This window comes from Podarcis vaucheri (assembly GCF_965113315.1).
Source record: "Podarcis vaucheri genome assembly, chromosome: 5".
Taxonomy (NCBI): Eukaryota; Metazoa; Chordata; class Lepidosauria; order Squamata; family Lacertidae; genus Podarcis; species Podarcis vaucheri.
The window spans coordinates 9,051,663-9,077,351 of NC_138763.1; the positions used below are offsets into that span (position 1 = coordinate 9,051,663).

Below are 25,689 nucleotides of genomic sequence, written 5' to 3' on the forward strand. Positions count from 1 at the left end.
TGTGCTCCAGCACTGGAGTGGGAAACCCTTTTTTTGTCGGGGTGGGGTGGGTGGCCTACAGCAGAATCAAAACAGGCAGGAACTGTCCTCCCTGCTCCTTCATTTCCTGCCAGCTTCTCTCTCTCTGCCACCCGCTTCTCTGCCTTCCTTGCTGCTCGCATGAAATTAGACTGAGGGCTGACCATCCCTGCTCCAGGAGCTGAGGCACACCACAAACTGAGATGCCCAGCAGCTCGGCAAAGCACCAAATAAAGGCACCATGTGGAGGAAAGAGGTGGGGGCAGGAAGCCCAGAAGAACCTGCAGAGGTTCAGGTGTTTAATATCCATGGGGAAAACTCCCACTGGCCTTAGCCAGGACCTTCAAAGCCCTATGATTGAAATCAGCTTAGCACATGGATGGAGAACCAGTAGTCCTCCAGACATTACCAAATGACAACCCACAGCATCCCTGACCATTGGCTCTTCTGGCTGGCGTGGATGGGAACCGGAGTCCAACAACATTTTAAGGACTACGAGTTCCCCATCCCTGGCCTAGAGCTTGCTGAACTCCCACTCTGGGGCCTGCAAGTTATATTTGGTTTATGCAACCAGAATACCCATGGAGAACTGCCCAAGCGAAGCCCACACCTTCCTGCATTGAGACAAAGCCACGTTCTCAGGGGGCTTCAGTGTTTCCCCATCACACTCTCTTCTTCTCTGCCCTTTCTCAAACTTTCCTTTGCAAGCACAAGGACTAGGGGGTTATTATTATGCCTGAGCTGTGGTTTGTTCGAGGGACACACGAAGGAACATGACGCATGCAAGCTTCTGTATTAATGGAAGATGCTGTCGATGGGTTGTTGCAAGATGGGCAGGCATGAGGGAGAACGGAAGGGGTAAAATGTGTATCACACACCTGCCTCTTCTATCTCAGGTAGAGCTGAAAGTTGTCTGCTTCAGGTAGTCAAGTTTGCAAATTCCTGACCTCAGAAACGGGGGTGGAGGGCTGGCTCAGGAAGTGTTGATCCCTGAGGTGGAATGGTGGAATTGCTGGCGCACACGAATCTGTTTGTTGTGACAGAGTTCAAGCCAAAGGTTCAGGTTGCATTCCCCATACATCATCTTAACACACAAGAAACCAGCATTATAAGCTAAAATCGGCACACTTTATGGAATAGAGAGTGAAGGCACAGCTACATGACCATTTCAAGAACTTTAGATGGGCTCCACCTTTTTCATGCAAGCAGAAGACAGGGTCCCATATTCTGGGAAGAGGAAATCATTAGTTGTTTAGAAAGTTCATATTCTACACCAGGTAACCCACATTCCTGCACCCTTCTGTGACCTGATGCACACATTTGCTTTTATTCTAAAGCACAGATAATGCTTCTCCTAATCATTCATAGACAAGGCCCTGCACTAAAAAAAATTGATGAGTAGAAGCCCTTGCCCAACTTCTGAGGTTTTTGCATGGCACAAACCTTCTGCTAGCAAGTCCACCTCCACAGCCTTGAGGATTAGAAACTAAACAACAACAAATGCAAAACGAAACAAACAGAAATCCAGGCTGTTGAATTCAACACGATTACAAATTACAATGTTTGTGCAATGGCAGAAAATAAGAGTCTGGTCTATAGCTCCCTCTCCCTCTCTGAGAGCAAGAGAAAGAAGGTATCTTTAATAAAGAAAACATGTTCACTAAACCATACAATGAAAAACAGGTACGCAAGTTGTGTGCGAGTTTCACTCTTCTTGGTAACTATGTATGTCTGCATGCCAAGCGTGTAGACCTCCAGATGTTGTTGGACTCCAACTCCGATCAGCCCATCCTGCACAGCACATGGTAAGGGATGATGGGAGTTGTAGTCCAACACCAATTGGAGAACCACAGGTTTCTCCATCCTGGCTGTATGTGGAGGTCTTAGTTTCATTTTAAGGTCCCTGCCCTATATAGCAAACCATACTGTTAAGAATAGGGTAGAGAACATCTTTGTGATTCTTGAACCTTTCCTTGAAGGGGGACTCGTTGTTGTGGCAGCAGGTCTTTGTCCAGTGGGCCATTTTGCAAGATGGAGGGACTGATGGGGAAACCATGTCACAGACCTAGGCAATGGCAGGACTTGCCGGGCAGTTGCCACTGGCTTGTCCACACTTCTCCTTGTCGTGCTTGCCACCCGTGACCCTTCTGAATATGGCTGAATTTACACACGAAAAGTCCTATGTGCGTGTGCCAAAAGGGAGCAACCGCTTCTCAGATAAGCTCTGAGAACCGATCACACATTTCTGAACTATGTACATAGGACTAACTTCCTGCATGTAAGACATAATGTACAGTAATTTGGACAGGCTGTTCCCACACAGAGGCATGAAGAAGCATGATAGACCAGGTCGGCATTCTCTACACTGACCCTTGAAGGCGGAGGCTGATGTCTTGCGGTTGCCTAGCAACAGCAAAGTGCTTCCTTCTCTAGGCCTTATGACTCACCAAGCTGAACAGGGCCTACCTACTATATATAGTTGCCAGGAATTTGATAACTCTTGCCTTCCATCTTTTTGCCTTATCGCGGGTCTAGTAGGTTGGTTGCAATATATGGTTGCTCAGCATTTAGTTGGGGTGTGTGTCTCAAACTAATAGGGGCCTGCTTCCTTCTGTCCCTAGCAAAGTAAGAGGCTGGGCCTGAGGTGGGGACAAAGGAGTCCACGTTGGCAAGGTGGCAAAGATATTGCAGGAGAAAACCAAGACAAGCTTTTCCTAAACAAACCTCAGGGAAGTTTTGCCTCCATGTTGGATTTAAGGAATTGAGGAACCAGGCCCAAAGTGGAAGAAATTGTGGGCAAGGAAGACCTGTTTCTAAGTAGCCCTGAGCTCCCTTAGGATGGGTCATGATGTTCCTCAAGCTATCTTCAAGCCACTTAACCATCCTTCTTCCGGCGAGTTTCCCAAACTTAAGTCTCCAGCTGTTTTTGGACTACATCTCCCATCATCCCTAGCTAGCAGGACCAGTGGTCAGCGATGAGAGTCCAAAAACAGCTGGAGATCCGTTTGGGAAAGCCTGTTCTTCAGGGAGGCCGTACCCAGAAAGGAGGTTGTAAAGGGTGGGGGGGGAGATATTGTTTCAAAGCTGGGCTGGGTCCCGGAAAACTGTGTGGTGATGGAAGGAATCCTAGAGACTCCAGCGAGGAGACAAGATTATGAGCAGGCTTAATTGGCTAATTAGTGGAAAATTAAAAACAGGGCTGCATCTGGAAACCACACAAAGCATACTCAAGCTCCACTGAAGCATGGTTAGGTCGGCAAGTATGCACACTCGTGGTGCTCGGCTTTCATTTTTCAAAAGGGCCACTAGTCCTCCTGGCTGCAGAAAAGTGTTTGCAAATGGGCATCGTCTGCTGATGAAGGCTCAGAAGCCAGCAGGAAGCCTTTCAGAGACCAGGAGATGGCACTTTGATGATCTGTAGCTGGACCCCATGAATCTTCCTCCTAATCACCTAAGTGCTTCTGCTATCCCTGCAGGACTCTGCATCCTTATATCAGAGCACAGCAAAGGGTATTTGCATACGAAGGGCGGGGAAATGCAAACCTGAAACTTCTGCCTTCTGATTTTGGTGGGGTCATGGACAGCTTTAAAGTGGAGGTTGCCTTCCTTCCCCACAGGGTGAAAAAAATGGGTGGGGAGGGGTTGAGTGGAAAGTCCAGCAGCCCCTACAGGACCGTCTGTTTCTGCCTAATGGGTAGCTTCAGGCAGGTTGATCAGAATGAACCAAAACACAGCCAAGTAATGTGAACTAAATGCAGATTATTAGGGTAATGTTAGGGTTGCCATATGTCCGGAATTTCCTGGATACAGCCTGAAAACTGCAGTCGGAAGCAGTTTCTGGCTGAAAATCACTAAAATATCCAGGAAAATCTGGATGTATGGCAAGCCATGTTGGCAGTGCTGTTTTGGGTGATTTTCCTTAAAAAATAGCTCAATAACTTCTGGGTGGGTTTTTTTTGGGGGGGGGGCAACCCTAGGTAATGTGTGCGGTAAAAATGCATCTTGGTGGATACAGCAGACAAAAATACATATTAGGGAAAGATGGTTGGCAAAAATGTGCCTGTTAAGGCAACATTGCATAGGGGGGAAAATTGGGAGAAATTTGCACTGAAATCCTGCTGATGAATTCTCATGAGGATTTTCGTTTTTAAGAGAATGCAAACCAATGAAGAATTGTGGAGATCTGCACTTAAGCCTGTGAAACTGAAATGACCATCCCTGCTGCAGAGACTGTGGATTGTTCTGGATGTGCTCTAGCTGTAAACTTCAGCCCTCTCTCACTGACACGCTCAAGTAGTGAGCTACCTAGTCACACTGGCTGCCTTTTCCAGGAAAGAGAATAGCCACTCAGAGAACAGCTCTGGGCGACTGATGAGCCTGCTCTCTTTCCAGCAGGCCTGACGAAAAAGGTTATATCGCCTGCTCTGAGTTACTTGGAGACAAACGTTAAGGCTCCATCCTTGTTCCGAGTTACTTGTTGGGGGGGGGGAAGGGGGAGGCAGAGCAAATTTCCCTGCTATAAATTTGCAATCGTGCCCGTTTCCCAAGGAAAAGAGAGTGGGAATTAACCTGCCTTGTCCAAAGCAAAATGGTGCAGTGATGGCCAAACATGGCCCTTTAGCTGTTTTGGGACTACAATCCCCATCATCCTTGAACACTGGTCCTGTTAGCTAGGGATGATGGGAGTTGTAGTCCCAAAACAGCTAGAGGGCCAAGTTTGGCCATCACTGGGTTATAGCTTTGGAGAGAGAGTGGAGTGGGGGGAAAGGAATTAGACTCATCACCTTTGCAAAACAAACAAGCTCTGGAAGCACACTTTGGGCGAGCTCTGGTGAATCTCTGCTTCCTACAGGATTAGCTGAGCAAACCGAAAGGAGTCGCTCTCTTCATAGAATCATGTAGTTGGAAGGGATTCTGGGGGACATCTGGTCAGTGGTGGAGCTTCACACTCCAGCACAGGGAGGCGGAGAGCAGGCGGGGGCGTGGCACACCACCCACAGGTGTGTGGTGCACGTCCTGGGGGGGCGGGGCACCCAGCGTGGGCGGTGGGGGCAGCCACGATGGCACCCTGGTAATTGGGCTGCCAGGGTGGTGCACTCCCCCCCCCACTCCTCTTCCTCCGCCAGTGCATCTGGTCCAATGCCCTGCAATGAAGTAACGGGAGAAGAAGGAAAAGCCATTGGCAAGCCACCTGCCACTGGTCTCCTCTCAAGGCTACATTTTGGTGGGAGAATGTTCAGAAACTCCAAGAGTGAAGTGTGTGCCTCTGCGTATGGGCGTAAGTGCGCATTTACCTGACAAGGCATCTATGGGATGGCCTCCTCCAGCTCATAGGGGTATGGGAATCGGGAGCATGGGCTGAAGGCTTCCAAGGGGAACCTCCCTTGCTCCTCAACTGTCAGGCCCCCTTCTCCACAGGAAGCCATAGGGGGGAATTGCAAAGGGACCCTCCCATCAGTTCCCCCCCCCCCAAGCCAAGAAGGATGTTGCTGCACTGGAGGCCTCTGATGGAGGCGGGATATTAGATTCTGCTAGCTAAGCTGTGCTGTCAACCATTGCGCTCAAGGTCCTTTCTGTATCTTAAGGTTTTGCAGCAAACAGCCAGGAAATGAAGCAGCGAAGAAACATTTTGGCAAGAGAGGGGGAGTGGACACACTTGCTATGAGCGCTCATGAGGATGCTGTGCTATGAACTCCCATCATCCCTGGCCACTGGTGGGGCCAATTGTGGGATTCCAAAAACACACGGGGGGCCAATCCAACGAGTTCAGGTCTGTTTCTAGCTTTCAGTGTCTACCGAAGGTTGTCCTTGTACAAGGGCTGAAAAAAGGAGAATAGGGCAGTGACAAGAGAGATTTGGGCCTCGCCTTGCAGCCACAACTGTTCCCATTCCTACCCAGACCGCCCTCCTCTGTGTTTACTCCTTATAGTCCCGAGCAGATGAGGGTTGCCCCTTTCCCCCGCCTGCCCTCTGTTCTCGCTACCTCCAGGTCCAAAACCAGAGACCACTGTGGCTGGGCAAAGCTGCGTAGGAAGAAGAGAGGCATTGTGGGTAAGGGAGACAGTGGTTAGCTGGACACACACGGACAAAGCAACTCTGTGATACCAGCAGGGCGGGAGGAGGTGGGGCCGCATTCTGCAGTTGCCTCTGCCACCCCACTCGCAAGGTCCTCCCAATGTCTCATTGCTTGTAGCCTGCGGCTGGAAGGAAAGCGTTGCCCGCTTCCTTTTAGAGGCAAAGGGAGGAAGAAAAACTCTGTAATAGAGGAAGGTAGGAAGGGCAGGTGCCTGGCATTTTGTGTGTGTTGTGGGTTCTGTGCAGCGGAGAAAGGGAGAGGGGAGTGAGGGAGGGATCAATCGATCGAAGGAAACTCAAGTAAAATTGTTATTGCCTTTATTCGGCCCATGCCTTCTTGCACGGTCCAGACGGCCAGTACACGCACTCGTACACATGCAAGCTTGCCACCTCCGCCAGGGAGCCTCCTGCCCCCTCGGCTCAGGGCTGCAGAGGCTTTCGGAAGAAAGCAAAACAAAACAGGGGGGCGGTGGGTGGGTGGGAAATAGAGGGAAGTGTTCCAGTCTTTTTGGCAGCGATCATAGCGTGTGTCAAGAAAAGGATCCGCAGAGATGGGCGTGCGGCTGACAGGGCCTGCTCCTTCCTGCATAAAACATGAGGTGGGGAGGAAGTCGTGGTGGGGTGTGTGGAGTGGGGGGGGGGGTCTGAGATTGCAAGGCTCCTCCGCTCAGCCTCCCTTTTCTCTCGAATCCTGCTGCCTTCAACGTCCGCCTGTCCGTGTGATCTCTGTGCAAACTCGCGCTGACGGGTCTCTGGAAACACCCAAGGCTGCGATTGCAAGACGCGGAGCCGGGTCGCCCAACTCCTTTGAGTAGAAAACTCGCCGGTGCCGCCACCGGCTTTGTAGTTCCAGCGTTCAGGGTCCCAAATGGACCGGCCGCCATCTCTCCCTGCAGACGCCCCCTGCCAGCCCCGGGGAGCGGAGCTGGCCCTGGCGCAATCGTCTCTGGGCGTGCGGGGAAAACGCCCGGCTGGATGCCCCTTTCCTGGGGAGGAGAGCGGCTCTGGCAGGTGCTTTTTCCATTTGCTTGTTGGCTGGGGATTCCTTTTCCTCTTGGGCAGCGTGGAGTTGGAGGAATCTTCCGCAGCGAGGGCTGAGATGCCCAAAGGACAACGATGGCACCATTGGAGGGCAGTGGGGGAGAGCCTCAGTGAGAGGGGAGAGCTGGTACCTCCATCCCCGCCCCATCCATAATGCGCCTTCAATATGAAGACTCCGCGTTGCTGGCACGCCATTGCGAGCACGCAACAGCGAAATAAAAAAAGGGGGAAAGGGGGGGAAAGAAGACAAAGGCAGGGTTTCCTTCAGGCCTCTCCCCCCGCGTGCCGTTAATCTAGCTAGGACCACCCTAGTCCGTCCCGCCAGAGGTCTGTTGACAAGCCAATAGGCTCCACGCAAAAATATGGGGGTGGAGGGTTGTGGGGTGGAGAGAGAACGACCCCTCTCCCCGCCCCACACTCAGGAAGCTGGGCAGCACCACAAACTAGAATCCCAGGGAGGTTCCCCCGTTGGGTCCATTCCAAGCCAGAGTCCTCAGCCGTCAAACCTGAACTGGCAACGTCTGGTTCATTTGTAACCTCATGTCCTGTATGCTGCTCAGAATCTTCTTCTGGTGTCCTGCTAGCGTCACTCCTATCCTGAGCAAGTCCCTGGAAAGACACAGGAAGCAAAGGCGTTATCAACGCACAGAAAGGGGAACTCAGCTTTTGGGGGGTGTCAGTAAGCGCAGGAAAGGGAGTAAGTGCAGCTGACCCATGGAACTCCCTGCCACCAGATGCATCAATGGGAGGGCTGGTGGAGAGCAGTGTGTTTTTGCTCAGAGGCATGAGTTGCGGTCAGATCTCTCCCTGGCCATGAACTCACTAGGTGCCCCCCAAAAAGATGCAACGTGGGGGGTAATAAGAATGACCTATATTAAAACACGGTGGTCAGAATCACTAACACACAAGGCGATCAGAGTTCTCAAACGCAATGCAATTTTAAAGGCAGAAGTTCCACTGTGCAATCGTAAATCTTTGTCCTGATGGAACCACTAACTTAGCACTGTGTTGGATGGACACGACTCTGTTTTTAGTGGTGTGAACTGACTTCCATTTAATGAATTGACTTTTTCAGCCACAGTCCTGCCTGCCTCCTTCAGATGACCTTCTTCCTCTCCACTTGACACTTGGGTTAGTGTCCCTGGACCTTAAGAATGCAGAGTCCGTGTTTAAGCAGCTGGGGATTTTTGATTTATTTATTGCTGGGTGGGAAGGTTCTGTGAACAGTCCACACACGGAAGACCCCTCCCTCCCCTGGACAGGACCATTCTCAAGCAGCGGTGCCATCGGAGAAGGCCTCTGGGGCAGGCGTTCAGAGGCCTCCACCTAGCAGAACAGAAAGGAGGGCCCTCGATGCAGCGGGACTAGCTTGGCACATTCCGGAGAGAGTGACTCAATATACACGGCCCTCTGCAGAACCCACCCCCACCCCTGCAATAAGACATTTAAATCCAGAGCACCACTGTTCTCAAGCGAAGGCACGGGGGGGGGGGAAGGAGGATTCTGAGTCCCTGGCCTAACAAAGGGGCAATTCAAAGTCTTTCTTTGCTTTCTTTTGGCAGTGCTGAAGTCAGTACAAGAGGATTGACTTGATGGAATGCATGTCCCATGAAGGTCTCAGCAAATACTCAAGTGCCGGCTCGCCACATTTGGCAGCAGCAAGGATCTTTCGACTAGTGTCTGGCACCAGGAGATGGCGAGTTGTGACTCCAGACGATGAATCGCCCACAAAAGACTGTCATCTCCCCACCCACCCCGGCCCGGTAGGCTGGTGAGAATTTCATTCCACAGTCCAAATGCAAGGAATGAAGAGGAGCTCTCTGGACACAGAAGACAGCATGATGGAGATCAGGTGTGGAGGATCAAAACCCCAAAATGTTGAAGGGAAATGTAGGGTTAGGCAAAAGCTCCACCTGGGGCAACGCTCACATTTAAAGCAGTTGTGGCTTCCCCGAAAGAATCCTGGGAACTGTAGTTTGTTAAGGTCATTGAGGGTTGCTAGGAGGCCCCTGTTCCTCTCACAGGGTTACAATTCCCAGAGTTCCCTGTGCAGAAGGATTGCCTGTTAAACCACTATGGGAATTGTGGTTCTGGGAGGTGAACGGGGTTTTTCTAACAGTTTCCCTTTAAAAACTCCTGGAATTCTTTTAGGGGAAACCCTGGCTGTTTAAAGGGGTCTCACGGTGCTTTAAATGTATGGTGTGAATGTGGCCATAGTCCAGTGTCTGACAGTGGCCAGGCAGTTAAAGGTAAAAGGACCCCTGACCATTAGGTCCAGCCGTGGCCGACTCTGGGGTTGCGGCGCTCATCTCGCTTTATTGGCCGAGGGAGCCGGCATACAGCTTCTGGGTCATGTGGCCAGCATGACTAAGCTACTTCTGGCGAACCAGAGCAGCACATGGAAACGCTGTTTACCTTCCCGCCCGAGCGGTACCTATTTATCTACTTGCACTTTGATGTGCTTTTGAACTGCTAGGTTGGCAGGAGCAGGAACTGAACAACGGGAGCTCACCCTGTTGCAGGGATTAGAACCGCCGACCTTCTGATCGGCAAGTCCTAGGCTCTGTGGTTTAACCCACAGCGCCACCCGCGTCCCTATGGCCAGGCAGTTACTGACGCTTAAAAGCTGCAAACACAGGGTACAAAATAAATTGGACAATTCCAGGAGTCTAATGTCAAAAGGGGATGGCGGAAGCCAGATTTTCACAGCGCAAGGCTTCGGTGCCCCACACTGTCTCCCCCATTCCATAGGATTGGAAGAGCAATGCGTAATAAACAGACATATTAAAATGGGCATGATTTTGAGAGGTCACAGAATCAAGGAGCTGGGAGGCCCTGGGTAGGCACTCTCTTGCTTAAAAGCATCAAAAAGTCTCAACTGTATGCCATGTCCAGCACACTCTGAATGCATCCTAGCCAAAAGCAGGCGTTAGGTTGCCCACCACAAGTGGACCAGGGAACTATAAGCCCATCTCTGTTCCCCTGTGGCTTGTAGCATCCCTGGTGAGGATGCTCCAGTCATCACCTGGCCCCTGAGATCGTACCCAGGTGACATAACATGCCAGTCTCGGCCTTCCCCTGCAACGTAGTCTGGCTTAACCAGAAACGGCCCGGTCTCCTGGGGCCGCTGCGTGCTTTGCCCCGCCGCCCCACCCCTTCGTACTTACTCGGCTGTCATTTGGGCGACCAGGTCGAAGGAGGCGAATCCGGCGTTGACGAAGTTCTCCTTGTACCGCCCCATTTTGATGGCGTCGAGCCAGTCGCCCACAGTGGTGAAGGTGGTGTAATCCGGAACGGTGCGGTCCAGGAGGGGCTGGGAAACGCTGCGAAGGATGAGAGAGCCCAGAGGTCAGGCAAGGCCCAGGAGGGGGAGAGCGGGCTGCATGTGGGGCTGAGCCGCAGGGGGGCAGTCCTGGCAGTCCTGTGGCGCGTGAGGAGGCTAAAGGCGGCTGTGCGCTTCCCTGTCCACCCTCTTTGCTCGTCGCTCCAGCCCCGGTTGCTGCCCGACTCCAGCCCCCAAGGCCATAGATAGATATATCCGAGGTTTGCTTATTTATCTTTCCTCCATGAGAGCTAGAAACTTGGCACAGTTAGTCCAGACACAGCAGGTTGCCTGTGCTTGGAGAGGGTGAGGGGGCGAACGGCACTGACCCAGATTGCACGCTGGCGATGACCTTCAGGCTGGCCGCGTTGCGGATCAGCTTGTCGAGCGTGTTCACGATCTGCGAGAACTTGGGCCGGAGGTTGCGGTCGCGCACCCAGCAGTCCAGCATGAGCTGGTGCAGCGCCGTGGGGCAGTCCATGGGCGGTGGAAGGCGGTAGTCTTGCTCCACAGCGTTGATCACCTAAGGAGACCCGTGAGAAACAGGCAAGGGGTCACGGAGGGGCGCTTTTGCTCCTGCACCTCTCGTTCTCCTACACAGGAGGAGGCCGTACTTACATCCTGGTTGGACATATCCCAGTAAGGTCTTTCGCCGTAGGACATCACCTCCCACATGACGATCCCGTAGCTCCACACGTCGCTGGCAGACGTGAACTTGCGGTAGGCGATGGCTTCCGGGGCCGTCCACCGGATCGGGATCTTGCCGCCCTGTGGGAAGAGACACTTGACCCCGTTAATTAGCGCCAACCCCTCCAGGAGGGAGATGGGGCCAGCCTGATTATGCTGGGCTAATAAGAGTTGCATTCCAATTTATTTATTTTTAAACTGTAATGCATCAGGCTCTCCCAAGTTTTCAGACAAAGGGTCTCTACCTGGAGACACCATTGGGATTGAACCTGGAAGCCAACCACTAGGATATGGTCTCTTCCCAAAGATGTGGACCTCCCACTAGTTCTTCCCTCAGCATAGTTTTTCGTGCTCTTCTTAATTCTAGTTCTGGCCTCATCGGGGTAACTCTTCTTTCCCCGCAGGGTTTCCTTGTAGCGTGCAAGTGGCCCTAGATATCTCTGTGCGGAGAGACCAGTACTTATACAAGGCTTCTCTGCCAGGCCTCTGAGAGGGGAGGGACAGGGCATGGCGGCGAGGGTGTCACATACCAGCGAGCTGGTGTAGGTGGGGTCCGCGGGGTCATCCTCCAAGAAGCGCGAGAGCCCGAAGTCGGACACTTTGCACACCAGGTTGCTGTTGACCAAGATGTTGCGGGCCGCCAGGTCCCGGTGCACGTAGTTCATCTCGGACAGGTACTTCATGCCAGCGGCGATGCCGCGAAGCATGCCAACCAGCTGGATCACCGTGAACTGCCCGTCATTCAGCTGTTGGTGGAACAAGAAGAGGGGTCAGAAAGAATTGCTCAGGTTTGAAAAGATCAGCTCTCCGTGTGCTGCTTCCCTGCCTATCCTTGCTGTGATGGCCTGGGACTCGGGCTCGGACTCAGAACCAGAGGAGACTCAGTCTGCACTGGATCCTTTGCCTCAGGCATCACCTGAACCAAGTCTGGGGCCTGATCCTGAAGAGTCCCAGTCTGCACAGGTTCCCCTGCAACAAGCACCAGCTGGGCCGAGTCAGGGGCCTGAGCCTTCCCTGGCTCCAGATGTGGGGATGACCTCGTTGCCTTCAGCTGGGCCATCACTTACAGCTGCTCCACTACTGGTTTGGTCAGGGGAGGCTGAGGTGGACCCTGGGTCTAGTAACCCACCAACGTCCCCCAAGTGGCAGAGACTAAGGTCTGAGAGAAGGAGAGACCTGAGTACTCGCAGGAGGAGTGCTCGCCTTCAGGCAAAACAGGGAGGTGAGTCGCTGGGGGATCAGGACTGGCTGCTACCCCGACAAAGATAAAAGGCTGTCAGACTCCGCCCCAAGTTGCGGGAGCAACATTGCTGTGTGCTAGATCCTGTACCTGTCCTTGTCTGGTTTCCTGCCTCGTGTCCTGCCTTGGCCCTGTCGGACTGACTCCTAGCAGAACCTTTGGATTCTGGTCCAGTCCTGGACCGCGTTTCACGGGTTACCCCCGGGCCCAGCACACTCGCCATGGTGTGTGCGTGTACACACACACAGGCACACACGGCTCGTGCCATATGTAAGATGACAAGCAACCCCTGCCAAAGACTGGAGCAACCCATCCACATTTGATGGGTTGAATATGGCTCAGATCATAGAATTGGAAGAGACCACAAGGATGAGTATATTTATAGAGCTCGAAGCATTTCTGTTAGGGATGATAGGGGTTGAAATCCCCTCCTCCCCACCCCCCAAAAAATGTTAAAGTTGTCTATGTATGTACCAACAGCAGCTTGGATTCTATATGTGCAGAAATGGAAGGAAGAAGAAGCTCCAACCAAAGAAGAATGGATAAAGAAGATAATGGAGTATGCTGCTGGCAGTTCCCACACTGCGAGAAGCCAAGTTACAGGGAACCAGGCAGAGGGCCTTCTCGGTAGTGGCACCCGCCCTGTGGAACGGTAGTGACACCCTTCAGATGTCAAAGAGATAAACAACTACCAAACTTTAAGAAGACATCTGAAGGCAGCCCTGTTTAGGGAAGCTTTTAATGTTTGATGCATTACTGTATTTTAATATTTTGTTGAAAGCCGCCCAGAGTGGCTGGAGAAGGGGTATAAATAAATTGTTGTTGTTGTTGTTATCTGCTTGAAAAGAGCCCAGGAAGCTCTTGGCAAGACCAGGGAGTCCTGCTCACCCGCAGGAAGGAGTCGAGGGCGCAGTTCTCCATGAACTCCGTGACGATCATGACGGGTCGGCTCTTGGTGACCACCCCCTCCAGGTGAATGATGTTGGGGTGGTCAAACTGCCCCATGATGCTGGCCTCGCTCAGGAAGTCTCGCCTCTGCCGGTCCGTGTAGCCCACTTTCAGTGTTTTGATGGCCACAAAGATCTCCCTCCTGCCTGGAAGCTTGAGGCGACCCCGGCAGACTTCTCCGAATTCACCTGCGGGAGGGCAAGACGGTCACATGACGGAAGTGAGTGGCCACACCCACTGAGAGCACAGCCGGACCCCGCCCCCTCCTCTTCCCTCGGTGGAAGGCAGGAGCTGGGCTGCCATCAGGTGACTTGCCTGCTCCAATCACCTCCTCGATTTTCACGCATGAAATGTCGATTTCCTTGGCAAACTCCCGGACGGCTTCGTTGGGGTCCTCGTAAGTGAAAGGGTCGATATAAACCTTCATCCCTGGAGTGACTGCAAGGACAGAGAGGCGATGGATAAGGACACATGCTTTTATCACAATAGACAGACATATCTGGGGCTCATTTAAGTTTGACTCGCCTAGGTTCTTCTTGATTATCCCTGAGATTAGAATCATATAATTATAGAATTGTGGAGTTGGAAGGGACCGCGAGGGTCATCTAGTCCAACCCCCTGCAATGCGGGATTCTTTTTGCACAACGTGGATCTGGTGGCAAATTATGCAATTATTTTTCTTTTTAAACTAAAAAGGCGGTTTTTACATGCCTTCAATTCACTGACACCCGTAAAGGAAAATCCAGCTCTGAATACTATGGACAGTTTTTCCTTATTACAATGAGGGCTAGAAACTTGTAATCTCTTTTGTCAAAACGGAATGCAAAGGTTCTTGGGGTTGGAAGAAGGCCGCCAGGAATTGCCATAAGGGAGCACAGTTGTGAAGATACATGATCCTCACCGCTATGTACCACCTTTCCATGGGAGAAAGAGGACAAAGAGGTTTACATGCAGCCTTTGGCAGCAGCTACAACAAGGGTGACTGCCTCCTTTGGGGCTGCTGAGCACACACAGGCAGCATGCAGGCATCTCTGGGAAATAAATGCAGGCTTGAGAAAGCAGAACCCACAAAAACAACGTTCACATGCCTGTGTGTCTCAGGTGCTCCTCATGCCACCCCTGGCTTGATACTCACTGTATTGCTGCAGCTTCTCCGTATACTCTGAGTCGGTGTTGTTTTGTTGCTTCCTGCCCAAAGAGAAAGGAAACCATCAAACAGGCTGCAACATTACCCGCCTCCTGGTCATCTTTCCACCAAAACCTGAGCACTGGAACACTGAACACCATTGCACACAGAGAGCCGAAATCTACTCCACCCATCCTCTTGGTCTGTTATCTATGCAGATATTATCATCCATGCACAGATAATAGCTGGAGAGTATTCAGTCAGCCCTGGGGATACCATGAAGGCAGGGTGCTATAAAGGGCTTCTGTGCTTAAGCTGCATTCATTGCATCTCTGATTGAAGGGCCACAGACTGCACTTTCTGCATTCCGGTTCCCTCTGACCTCGTGGCTTATAATTCCTTTCGCCTCCATGGAGATACAGATATCTATACAGACATGGACAACTGAGAATTGCACACCATGCATCTGATGAAGTGGAATCAAGCCCACAAAAGTTGGTGAGATGGGGGAACCTGCGGTCCTTCTAGTAGTGGTCAGACTGCAACGACTATCGACCCTAACCAGCATGAGTGAGAAACTCATATACAGTAGAACCTCGACTTACATACGCCTCGTCTCGTGGACGTTCCAAGTTGCATTTGCAGCAAACCCAGAAGTAAACACTGGGTTTGCCACGATTCGCGCATGCGGCTTCTGCCATCTGCGCGTGTGCAGAAGTGGCTGCTGCCGTCTGCGCATGCGCAGAAGCGCACTACCACCAAACGTGCACGTGCACAAGACGCCTCTTCTAGCGTCCCGTTTCGACCAGTGGGTGGACCTCAGAATGGACGATGTCCGTAAGTAGAGGTTCCACTGTATATATATAAGCTGATCACCAAATGGCACCTTAAGCCACAGTTGAGGTCGCCACAATGCAATGTCTAGGCACCTCCCCCCACCCCCGATGAGATCATTCTTGTTGTTGGTTTCATTTCTATACCACTTTATATTTTAAAGAACAAATCTCAAAGCGGTTTACAATACATCAAAGCATCAAATAAAACAATCCAGAATAAAGCAAATGCAAGCTTTGAGAAAAATACTTCAAATCCTTCTCTAAGTGACGTTTTGCTTTCCCCAGTTGCCAACCTGGTATTCAGAGATCTCCATGCGGTTGCAATGGGACTCACACCAGTCGCAAAATGCGCCTTGCGACTGGCTAATTTCCAGCACTGGCTCAGGGATGATGAGAATTGGGAGTCCAACAACTTCTAGAAAGGCAAAGTCTCCCCGTCCCTGACTTAAGTCATAATCAATCAGTCTTGGAGGTGCCGCAAGACTTTTGCTTGCTCATGCAAGCCGGGGATAGCCAACGTGGTGCCCTCCGGACTCTGTGGATTACCACCCCTGACCATTGGCCATGCTGGGAGTTGAGAGTCTAGCAACATCTGGAGGGATGGGAGCCGTAGTCCAAAACATCTGGACAACACCACAAATTGTCTATCGCTAATATAGGCAGATCCAATCCTTGACAGAATGAATAGTCACGCCCCTCCCTGGAGCTCAGTCTCTCCCTCGTTCCCGCCAGTACCTGAAGCAGACAATGGCTATCACCACGACCGCGATCACGAAGACGAGGCCTGCGGTAGCCGAGCCCACGATAAGAGGCAGTTCCTGGAAGCTCTTGCTACTGGAGCCTGTTAGGAGAGGAAGAAGAGGGAGGAAGAGTGTTGGGAGGTGGGAGTGGAGAAGGGAGGGAGATGCTTGGACGGCAGAAGCCTGTGGGGAAGGGAGGGGAAGGTGCAGAGCTCATACCATCCTCCACTGGTGTCCGAAACTCCATGGGAAGGCTGTACATCCCATAGCCAGCCACCGTGCGAGCCCGGACCTGCACCATGTAGGCAGAGTTGGACTTCAGCCCTTCCAAGCGCACGTTGTTCTTCTGGCTGGTGACGGTGTTGGCGATGCCGTCGCTCTGCTCCTGCTGCAGGGAAAGAGAAAAGGGGCATCGCAGGGTCACATCCAGCCCTTCCCCGACTTGGATGGTTTTAAAAGAGAAGTAGACTAATTCATGGAGGAACAGCAGTCAAAGGCCACTAGCCCTGATGGCTGTCTTCTGCTTCCACGGTTGGAGGCAGTAATGCTTATGAAGACCAGTTGTTGGAAACCGCAGGAAGGTAGAGTTGCTCTTGTGCTCAAATCCTGCTTGCTTGTTTCCCACAGGCATCTGGTTGGCCACTGTGAGAACAGGATGCTGGACTAAATGGGTCATTGGCCTGATCCAACAAGTTCTTCTTATGTTCCTAACACCTAGAGGGCCAAAGGTTCCCCACACCTGCTTTAGGCGTCTCTACAAGAAGGGACAGGGACGCGGGTGGTGCTGTGGGTTAAACCACAGAGCCTAGGACTTGCCGATCAGAAGGTCAGCGGTTCGAATCCCCGTGACGGGGAGAGCTCCCGTTGCTCGGTCCCTGCTCCTGCCAACCTAGCAGTTCGAAAGCACTTCAAAGTGCAAGTAGATAAATAGATACCACTCTGGCAGGAAGGTAAATGGTGTTTTCGTGTGCTGCTCTGGTTCACCAGAAGCAGCTTAGCCATGCTTGCCACATGACCTGGAAGCTGTACGCCGGCTCCCTCGGCCAATAAAGCAAGATGAGCGCCGCAACCCCAGAGTCGGCCATGACTGGACCTAATGGTCAGGGGTCTCTTTACCTTTTACCTTTACAAGAAAGGGACACACAGAGCAAAGGCATTCAAGGTCACCCCAGAATTCTCCTTTGCACAACTTTCTAGTGGTTTTCTCTAAAGAAAGGCAGCCTGGGAAGGCTGTGCATTGATAAGATACTTCCCCCCATTAAATAACCTGCATTCTCTCCTCCTTATCATAGCTAATCGTCATTATTTGTTGCTGCTGTTATTAACCGTTGCTCTGTACAGCACCTCTCATTGCTAAAGTGTTTTGTTATATATGGAATAGAATCCAGCACCCTCCAGATGATGATGTTCCCCAACTCCCACCGTCCATATTAGCTGGGGCTGGTGAGAGTGGAGAGTCTCACAACGCCTGAAAGATTCCCCCATCTCTGCAGCAATCATCACAACCACCGCTGTAAAGTATGCCAGCATCACCCCAGCCCCCCACCTTGCAGACAGGGCGGCGGCACAAACGGCGAGATTTGAACGGAGGTCTTCCTGTTTGGCTGGCTCACCTGCTTGGCTACCGCAGTAGAATTCAGCACACTACCTAATTCCCCTCCCAGCGGGAAAAGAAGTGTGCCGAGTGTTTGTCAAGCTGAAGTGTGCCCGCCACGTCCCTGCCAGAGGATTAGCTTTACCTTCTCAAAGTACTTTATCTCGTAGTCCAGGATGATCCCATTGGGCTGCTTCGGAGGCTCCCAGGAAAGAGTCATGCTGCTTCCCGTGCTGCCGTGCAGATGCATTGTGGGAACTGCTGAAGGAGCTGTGGAGGCGGGGGGGAGAAGATGTGTCAGCCTCCCTCCTTATCAGCAGAAATAACAACTGATTCAGCTCCCCTGACAGACAACTCGAGGGATGAACATGTGAGTCGCTGAGGTCCTCAATGCAACACGCAAAGACACCTTGGTGCCTCTGCCCCTACCCCATATTTCACCATCAGGGCTCCCCATTACTCCTGATTTTCAAAACGCTTTTCACAAAGATTGTTATTCTCTCTCTCTCTTTTTAAGAAGCCAGCAGCAGCTGGGCTGGCAGGAAAGAGCAGTGCAGGCTTCCAGCTCCTTTCCTTTCTCTAGGACAGCGGTTCTCAACTCCCATCATCCCTGAGCTCTGGCCTTGCTAGCTAGGGGTGATGGGAGTTGCAGTTCAACAATATCTGGGGACCCACAGGTTGAGAAAGGCTGCTCTAGGTTCTTCTGGGCCTGATTTGGGTGCTCAAAGGAAAGAAAGCAGCCTGGTCTTCCAGCTCCCATCCAAAACATTCAAGTAAGAGGGGGAAAGGCAAACCTGCGGGTGCTTTGTAAGTTTGAGGAATAGCCATTTCCTTGGATGCAGTATTGTTTCTGGGGGGGCACCCTGGTGCTTTTGGGGTGCTTTCCCTGTATTTTGGGCAGTTGGGGTTTTTTGGAAGCCAGGGGTTCACCTGCAATTTTCTTGTTAGTTTGTGTGTGTTTGCGCTGCCTTTTTGGGGGGGTGAATGTTGCCTGTCTATTTCGCCTGTGTTTTGCTTGTTTTGTGGGTTTAAATGTCAGTGTTTTGCAAGTCTGAGAATCACCAGTATTTCTTATGTGAATTGTTTTCTCCAGCATGAATGTTACGATTTTCCAAATGTGTTACTTAGCCAGATTTCTACTGCCATTTTCTAAGATTTCCAGGACTCAAATAAAGGTGGAGGCAGAACGAAACATTCGCAAGACCACTAAAAATGGCTCAAATCCACTGGAGAGCCAACTGGCGTTCCATTCACTGTGTCAAACAGGTCACTGTGAAAGGCATGATAGGCGCCAACGTTTCTGGTAAGCCACTGGAATGCAGGACCTGAGATGGAAGATCCAGTCCATCATCCGGAATGGAAACCCTTTTTCGCTTCCTCTATTGCATATCCCTACAATAGCAGCCTTCTGGAAAGGTTGGTAGCCCTTTGCCAAGCTCCACCAGCAATTTCCCACCAGTCACATTGGAACAGCCGTCTTTGGGGCAACATGGAATGATGCCCACTATCAGGGCCGGCTAAAGACATTTTGGCACCTGAGGCAAACCACAAAATGGCGGCCCCTTGCCAGGGAAGAAGAGGGGAGTGAATATCTATGCCATGAGCAAGGGGGGGGAATGAAAATCAACACTGGTAACAGAGGGTGGGAGGAGACCAGCAGTGCCTCCTATTCACCGCGAGGCCGCTGCGGAGGCAGCATTTGGGGAGAGGGTTGCTGAGGAGACAGCAGGTCTGGCAGCAGAAGTGAGCAATGTGTTCTTGGATGCCGGATCTGCCATCCCCGTGGATCTTGCTGCCTGCGGCAGTTGCTTCACCTTGTCTCATGGATGAGCTGGCCCTGGCCATCCTGACTCCACAACAGGAGCTCCCAATCTTTGGAGGTCAGTGGCCCCACATTTGTATTTCTGAATGAGTGTTGGAGCCACTCATCTGGTCGCTCCCCTTCCTCGTATCACTCTCCTCCCGTCCCGAGACAGGAGAGAAAGAGTGTGTGCACATACTTTGCTCTCCCATGAGATCTGGGTAAAAGCCAGCTCCAGGAGAATCGATCTGAGCCTGGAAAAGGGCATAGAGATGGAAGAAGAAGTCGGAAAGAACATCCCTCTTCCAAACTTCCTCCTTCAGCTCTAGAAAGGTGGATCCAAGGTCTGGGGAGCCTGGAAGGCCATCACACTGGCTCATTTCATCGAAGGAGGGGAAATGCGTACAAACTCATTAAAAACAAACAAACCTCAGGCAAGATTTTAGAAATAAAGGACATAGTTACCGTAAGGCTCCTTCCCGATTCTTTAAGCAAGAACCACCAACACCATTTACGTTCTCTACAACAGCAACCTTAAATCCTTGGCTAGATGCACAACCAGACGCCCAACACACTTACAGGAATCCATGGCAGCTCCAGGACTCCAAGTTCAAGGCCTGTTTGGCATGAAAGGGCCTCAATCCCAGAGGTTCCTGCTTCACCGCTGGCTCGGCAGAGATTGCCAGGGAGAGCCTAGGCAGCTGCCCTCCCTTTCCCATGAAGCACTCACCTGCCTGGTTGGTGGTGATGTTGACAGAGGCAAACTGGGGGTTCTGGAGGCTCTTGCTTGAGACCCCGTTGACGGCCTGGATCTCGAAGGTATACTGCGTGTGAGCCATGAGGTTGCTGATGTAAATGTGCCTCTCGGTCAGGCCGAGTTGGCGGGGGACAAACTCCACGTTGTCGTCGCAGCGCATGCACAGCCGGCGCTCCACGCTGCACTTCTTGCAGATGACGTTGTAGAGCAGGTCGTCCCGGCCCCCGGAGTCGCGGGGCTCGCTCCACTCCAGCACCAGGGATGTTTCGTTCACGTTGGATATGACGTTGCGCGGGGCCGACGGGACACCTGCCGCGGGATCAAAAGAGGCTCAAGGCCCCGAAAGAACCCCCAAAACCTTACCCTCAAAGCTGGGCTTTCCCCACCCCAGAGCCTTTTGCCACCCCCTCTCCAAAAATAAAGTAAAATGATGATTGGCATTTACACAAAGGCATGTGAGTCTTTGACGAGTTTTGCATACAAGTTTCTCTAGTCATCTTTACAACCACCTCGTATTGGAGGAAGCAGAGGTAACGCTTTTAGGCGTGGCGGTTTGAGTGGGTACAATGCAAATGTACCCTTTTCTCTCCCGAACCAAGCTCTGGAAAAAAGAAGACTGGTTCTGCAAGTCTGAAGCTTGGTTTAGTCCGAGCCAGGGTAAAGCTGGCTGCAGAGGGCACCAATTGGCTAGTACCTGTGACATCAGAAACCGCTGGCTGGGTAGAGCAGAGATTCCTGGCAGGAAGGTTGCTATTGCTCACGGGGAGGGAGATGGGGAAGGAAATTGGTGTGGGGCATAAACGTTGGCAGAAGCACAGGATTGGTTCTGCCAGTACGTTTACACCACACCAACCTCCCAGCTACCTTTCCTTCCAGTAAACAACAGCATCCCAAAGTTAGCGTAGAGGCTCCACCCCACCCCAAAAGCCATTTCTGTCTGGCGTCACCAGCATACCTCTTCTCCCATCTTCCCAATTCCTGAAGCAGCTTTGCAAATCTTTTGTAAATTGTTAGTTTCGTCAACAAAGCAATGGGCGGAAGTATAAATGCATTCATGTGCTACCTCAGAGGATCATCTCACTGGCCTTGGTACCCTCAAGCTAGAGTGGAATAATAAGCCCAAAATAAACACATTTTGAAGTGAAACCAAAACGCCAAGCAGCAGAAGGGCAGACTTACTGGTGCAGGCACTGTCGGGTGGATCGGTGTCTGACCGGAAATAGTTGTTCTGGCACATGCAGAGAGTAGCTGCCCCGGAGCTTGTCCGACTGTTGGGAGGGCAAGGGGTGCACCGACTTTCCCCCTGCTTTGACTTGAAGGTGCCCGGTCCACAGGCTTGAAGGGAGGGAAGGAGAGAGAGGAGGTCTCAGTTACTGGCACACAACAAGAGATCCAGTTTAGCCCCATTACATGCAAACGCAGAGCTGGTACACGTATGCAAAAAACCAAATTGCTTCATATTTCAGCCTACTTTTTTGTTGCAACACCTCACCCAAACGAATGCCCTCACCAGGCCAGGCAATAACAAGCAAATCCTAAAATTAACAATCACTGTGGCATGTTGGCCACAGCATGGAGTGATGGCTTGCATATTATTAATCATTATTATTGTCATCCCAGGACAGGCTGCAACAACATGAAAACACAAGGCTGGGATCAGTTAAAGCAATTTATATGCAGAAGAATATGGTGTTGTGAGACACAGACAAGCACACCCTGATCTTTATCTAGATAAATGAACCATCGCAGAGCAAACATTGGTGGCACTAATTCTGGGTTGCCTGCAGCACCTGAAGTCAGGTTCCTAATGGTGGCTGGAAAAGGGCCTTGGTGGTGAACATGAAGACCTTGCCCTCGTTCTGAACTAGCTTAGCTACGTGGCGTCATAATAAAGCCAAATCAGAGTGAGGGCTGTGCTTTCTGTCCACAGCATCACCCCGGCTAGGAGGACCAATGGTGAACGATATTGGGAGCTGCGGTCCAACAACATCTAGAGAGCCACAGTTTCCCCATCCCTGATTTAGGCTCTCCAGCCTGACATTCAAGGCTGCTCCATTCCGCTCACCCACAGATCTCCCAGAGTCCCCTTCCTTCTTCCTTTTATTTCCCATCACTTCCAATGTCCATGAATGCAGGGAGGACGGCATTGACGTGGATGTGGATGAAGATGCCAGATCCGAGAGAGGTTCAATGAGGGAGGGCTGTGGCCCTGGGCAAAGTTTGCTTCTCTCTCTCTCTCTCTCTCTCTCTCTCTCTTTCTCTCAGATCCAAGTCTCCTGCCCCTTAAATGGGAGCTAGGATACAGCCATGTATCACATGTATACATGTACATGTATACATATACATACATATACACATATACATATATATGTATGTATGTATACATGTCTCTACATATGTATACATGTATGTATACATGTACCATGTATTCACAGGCATATGTGAACCCAAAACGGGGGGAAATTGCAAAGCACTTTCCAAATTTAAATCGTCAGCAGGCCAACCTAACCAAGCTCTTTCTCTTCCACAATGATTTGAACAGTACAGTGGTACCTCAGGTTAAGTACTTAATTCGTTCCGGAGGTCTGTTCTTAACCTGAAACGGTTCTTAACTTGAAGCACCAATTTAGCTAATGGGGCCTCCCGCTGCCGCTGCGCTGCCGGAGCACGATATCTGTTCTCATCCTGAAGCAAAGTTCTTAACCTGAAGCATTATTTCTGGATTAGCGGAGTCTGTAACCTGAAGCATATGTAACCTGAGGTACCACTGAATTGCATTTTTTTTTTATAAACCACCAACTTGGAGGGAGAAATCCATGACAGTGTACAATAAAAACATTAAAATGTCACAAAATAATAATTTAAAAGCCCATAAATTTACACGCCACCGTCCAGCCATGGTCAGCTTCGACTTGGTGGGCGGCTTATGGTGGAATCTGCGCCCTGAGGGCTTTGGGACTCCCCCCAGGCCGTGTGGGAACATTTTCCCCCCCCATCTTTTCTTCCCAGAGCCCCAGAGGCGGTGCTGCCAGGAGTCTCCTGCCACTGAGTTTCCCCCCACGTCTTCTCAAACTACCGCAGGAATCCCGGGAGAAGAGCGAGAAGCATCTCGCTCTGGGATTCCTGCTGACCTCGGAGCTGCCTCCGTGGACCAGACTGACAGTTGCTGAGCAGTCGGGCTGCGAGAGCCAAGACATTTTTTCCTTTCCACCCTCCAATCCCCGGGGGCCTGGAAGAACCGACCACGTCCCAGGCCGCCTTCGCCTGGAGGGCTGACTGAGCCGTTTTCCACACAGCTCCTTTCTTTCCTCTCTCCTGCTCCTGGATTTGGTATTTATTATTGATTATGGTTATTATTACTACTTCAAATAAATACAGGGAAGAAAGAAAAATATGCAAGAGTGGGAGAGAACAGGGGAAAAAGGAGAGGGACAGGCCGAAAACACGAACCTTTTGATCTAATAACTTCATGGCTGCCAGCTTTGATTGATTCCCAACCATCCCAACCTTCTAGCAACTGAAGCAGTTTCAGGCCCCCCATTTTTATATATATATATATATATATATATATATATATATATATATATATATATATATGCTTTCGTAGATTTTCACGGGTACAGGAATGCAGGTTTTGGTGTCTTCGGGTCGCACAGACACCCCGACTCTTACACGGGTCGCACAGACACCCCGACTCTTACACGGGAAGACACCCGAAGACACCAAAACCTGCATATATATATATATATATATATATATATATATATATATATGCTTTCGTAGATTTTCACGGGTACAGGAATGCAGGTTTTGGTGTCTTCGGGTGTCTTCCCGTGTAAGAGTCGGGGTGTCTGTGCGACGTTTCGACGAGGTCTCACTCGAATTAGCCAGAGCACAACTAAATGCAGCACAGCCATCTTCTCAGAAAAACTCTTCACAAGCTCAAGAGGTCAAGACACGAAAGCTTTAGCAACTAATCTACACTTAATGACCCACCCAGTGATATTCTGAATATCACTCATGAAATCACCCAAGATATCCCTCAAGTAATTAAGGAACAAAAGAAGAAAAGGCACACTAATCTAGGAACTTCCTCTTTGCCCAGAACGTTGGAGGCTATACACCACACCCCTCAACAGTATTTATAGGAACTCAAACACCAGACTCTGCTCTGTTCCAGTAACAAGAAGCCGAAAGCACCAGCCTGAAGATGACGAGTGAGACCTCGTCGAAACGTCGCACAGACACCCCGACTCTTACACGGGAAGACACCCGAAGACACCAAAACCTGCATATATATATATATATATATATATATATATATATATATATATATATATGCTTTCGTAGATTTTCACGGGTACAGGAATGCAGGTTTTGGTGTCTTCGGGTGTCTTCCCGTGTAAGAGTCGGGGTGTCTGGGCGACGTTTCGACGAGGTCTCACTCGTCATCTTCAGGCTGGTGCTTTCGGCTTCTTGTTACTGGAACAGAGCAGAATCTGGTGTTTGAGTTCCTATAAATACTGTTGAGGGGTGTGGTGTATAGCCTCCAACGTTCTAGGCAGAGAGGAAGTTCCTAGATTAGTGTGCCTTTTCTTCTTTTGTTCCTTAATTACTTGAGGGATATCTTGAGTGATTTCATGAGTGATATTCTGAATACCACTGGGTGGGTCATTAAGTGTAGATTAGTTGCTAAAGCTTTCGTGTCTTGACCTCTTGAGCTTAAGGAACAAAAGAAGAAAAGGCACACTAATCTAGGAACTTCCTCTCTGCCTAGAACGTTGGAGGCTATACACCACACCCCTCAACAGTATTTATAGGAACTCAAACACCAGATTCTGCTCTGTTCCAGTAACAAGAAGCCGAAAGCACCAGCCTGAAGATGACGAGTGAGACCTCGTCGAAACGTCGCCCAGACACCCCGACTCTTACACGGGAAGACACCCGAAGACACCAAAACCTGCATATATATATATATATATATATATATATATATATATATATATATGGAGCCAGGCCCCCTCAATGTTCAGATGGTGTTCAGTTCTGTCCCCTGGCTTCTCACAACGTCACATGTGACATCAGGAAATCACACTGGGGCCCCTCAATCAAATTGATTGGGGAAACCCACCCAGAGGGGTGGGGTATAAATAATAAATTATTATTATTATTATTATTATTATTGTTGAATCATAGAACCATAGAGTTGGAAGGGACCCTGAGCACCATCTAGCCCAACCCCCTGCAATGCAGGAATATGCAGCTGCCCCATGCAGGAATCGAACCTGCGACCTTGGTGTTATCAGCATTGCGCTCTACCCAACCAAGCTATCCACATGGCTCCTCTGTTCTCAACAAAAAACGCTGAATGCAGGTTAAAAAATTGGTCCCAACGAATCAACAGGACTGAGACTGGAGAACAAATGGTCATTGCAGAAAGAGGATCCCCGTAACATATGTACACACACACAGAGAGAGAGAGAGAGTCCCAGATTTGAAATGCA

At 50.7% G+C, this 25,689-nt stretch overlaps 1 protein-coding gene and 1 long non-coding RNA gene across 4 annotated transcripts in view; both read right to left on the minus strand.

Moving 5' to 3' along the window:
• Positions 1-729: 729 nt before the first annotated feature.
• On the minus strand, positions 730-5,785 carry LOC309533417. The gene is made up of 2 exons (XR_014220230.1): positions 1,986-5,785; positions 730-1,245 (listed from the first exon to the last, which is right to left on the minus strand). It is a non-coding gene; the product is annotated as an uncharacterized lncRNA (long non-coding RNA).
• Positions 5,786-6,394: 609 nt separating this feature from the next.
• Positions 6,395-25,689, minus strand: part of EPHB3 (EPH receptor B3) — an 87,162-nt gene continuing 67,867 nt past the window's right edge. For 2 of the 3 annotated variants that reach the window (XM_082223977.1, XM_082223978.1), the window contains exons 4-16: positions 21,365-21,520; positions 20,159-20,494; positions 17,773-17,897; positions 16,253-16,421; positions 16,029-16,134; positions 14,467-14,519; positions 13,647-13,769; positions 13,272-13,519; positions 11,674-11,889; positions 11,075-11,239; positions 10,786-10,979; positions 10,302-10,457; positions 6,395-7,743 (exon numbers count right to left, since the gene is read on the minus strand). In XM_082223977.1, coding sequence (XP_082080103.1) covers positions 7,635-7,743; positions 10,302-10,457; positions 10,786-10,979; positions 11,075-11,239; positions 11,674-11,889; positions 13,272-13,519; positions 13,647-13,769; positions 14,467-14,519; positions 16,029-16,134; positions 16,253-16,421; positions 17,773-17,897; positions 20,159-20,494; positions 21,365-21,520 — 2,156 coding nt within the window. In that variant the 3' untranslated portion in view covers positions 6,395-7,634. The remainder of the gene's footprint in view (positions 7,744-10,301; positions 10,458-10,785; positions 10,980-11,074; positions 11,240-11,673; positions 11,890-13,271; positions 13,520-13,646; positions 13,770-14,466; positions 14,520-16,028; positions 16,135-16,252; positions 16,422-17,772; positions 17,898-20,158; positions 20,495-21,364; positions 21,521-25,689) is intronic. The other variant, XM_082223976.1, reaches the window with a different exon arrangement.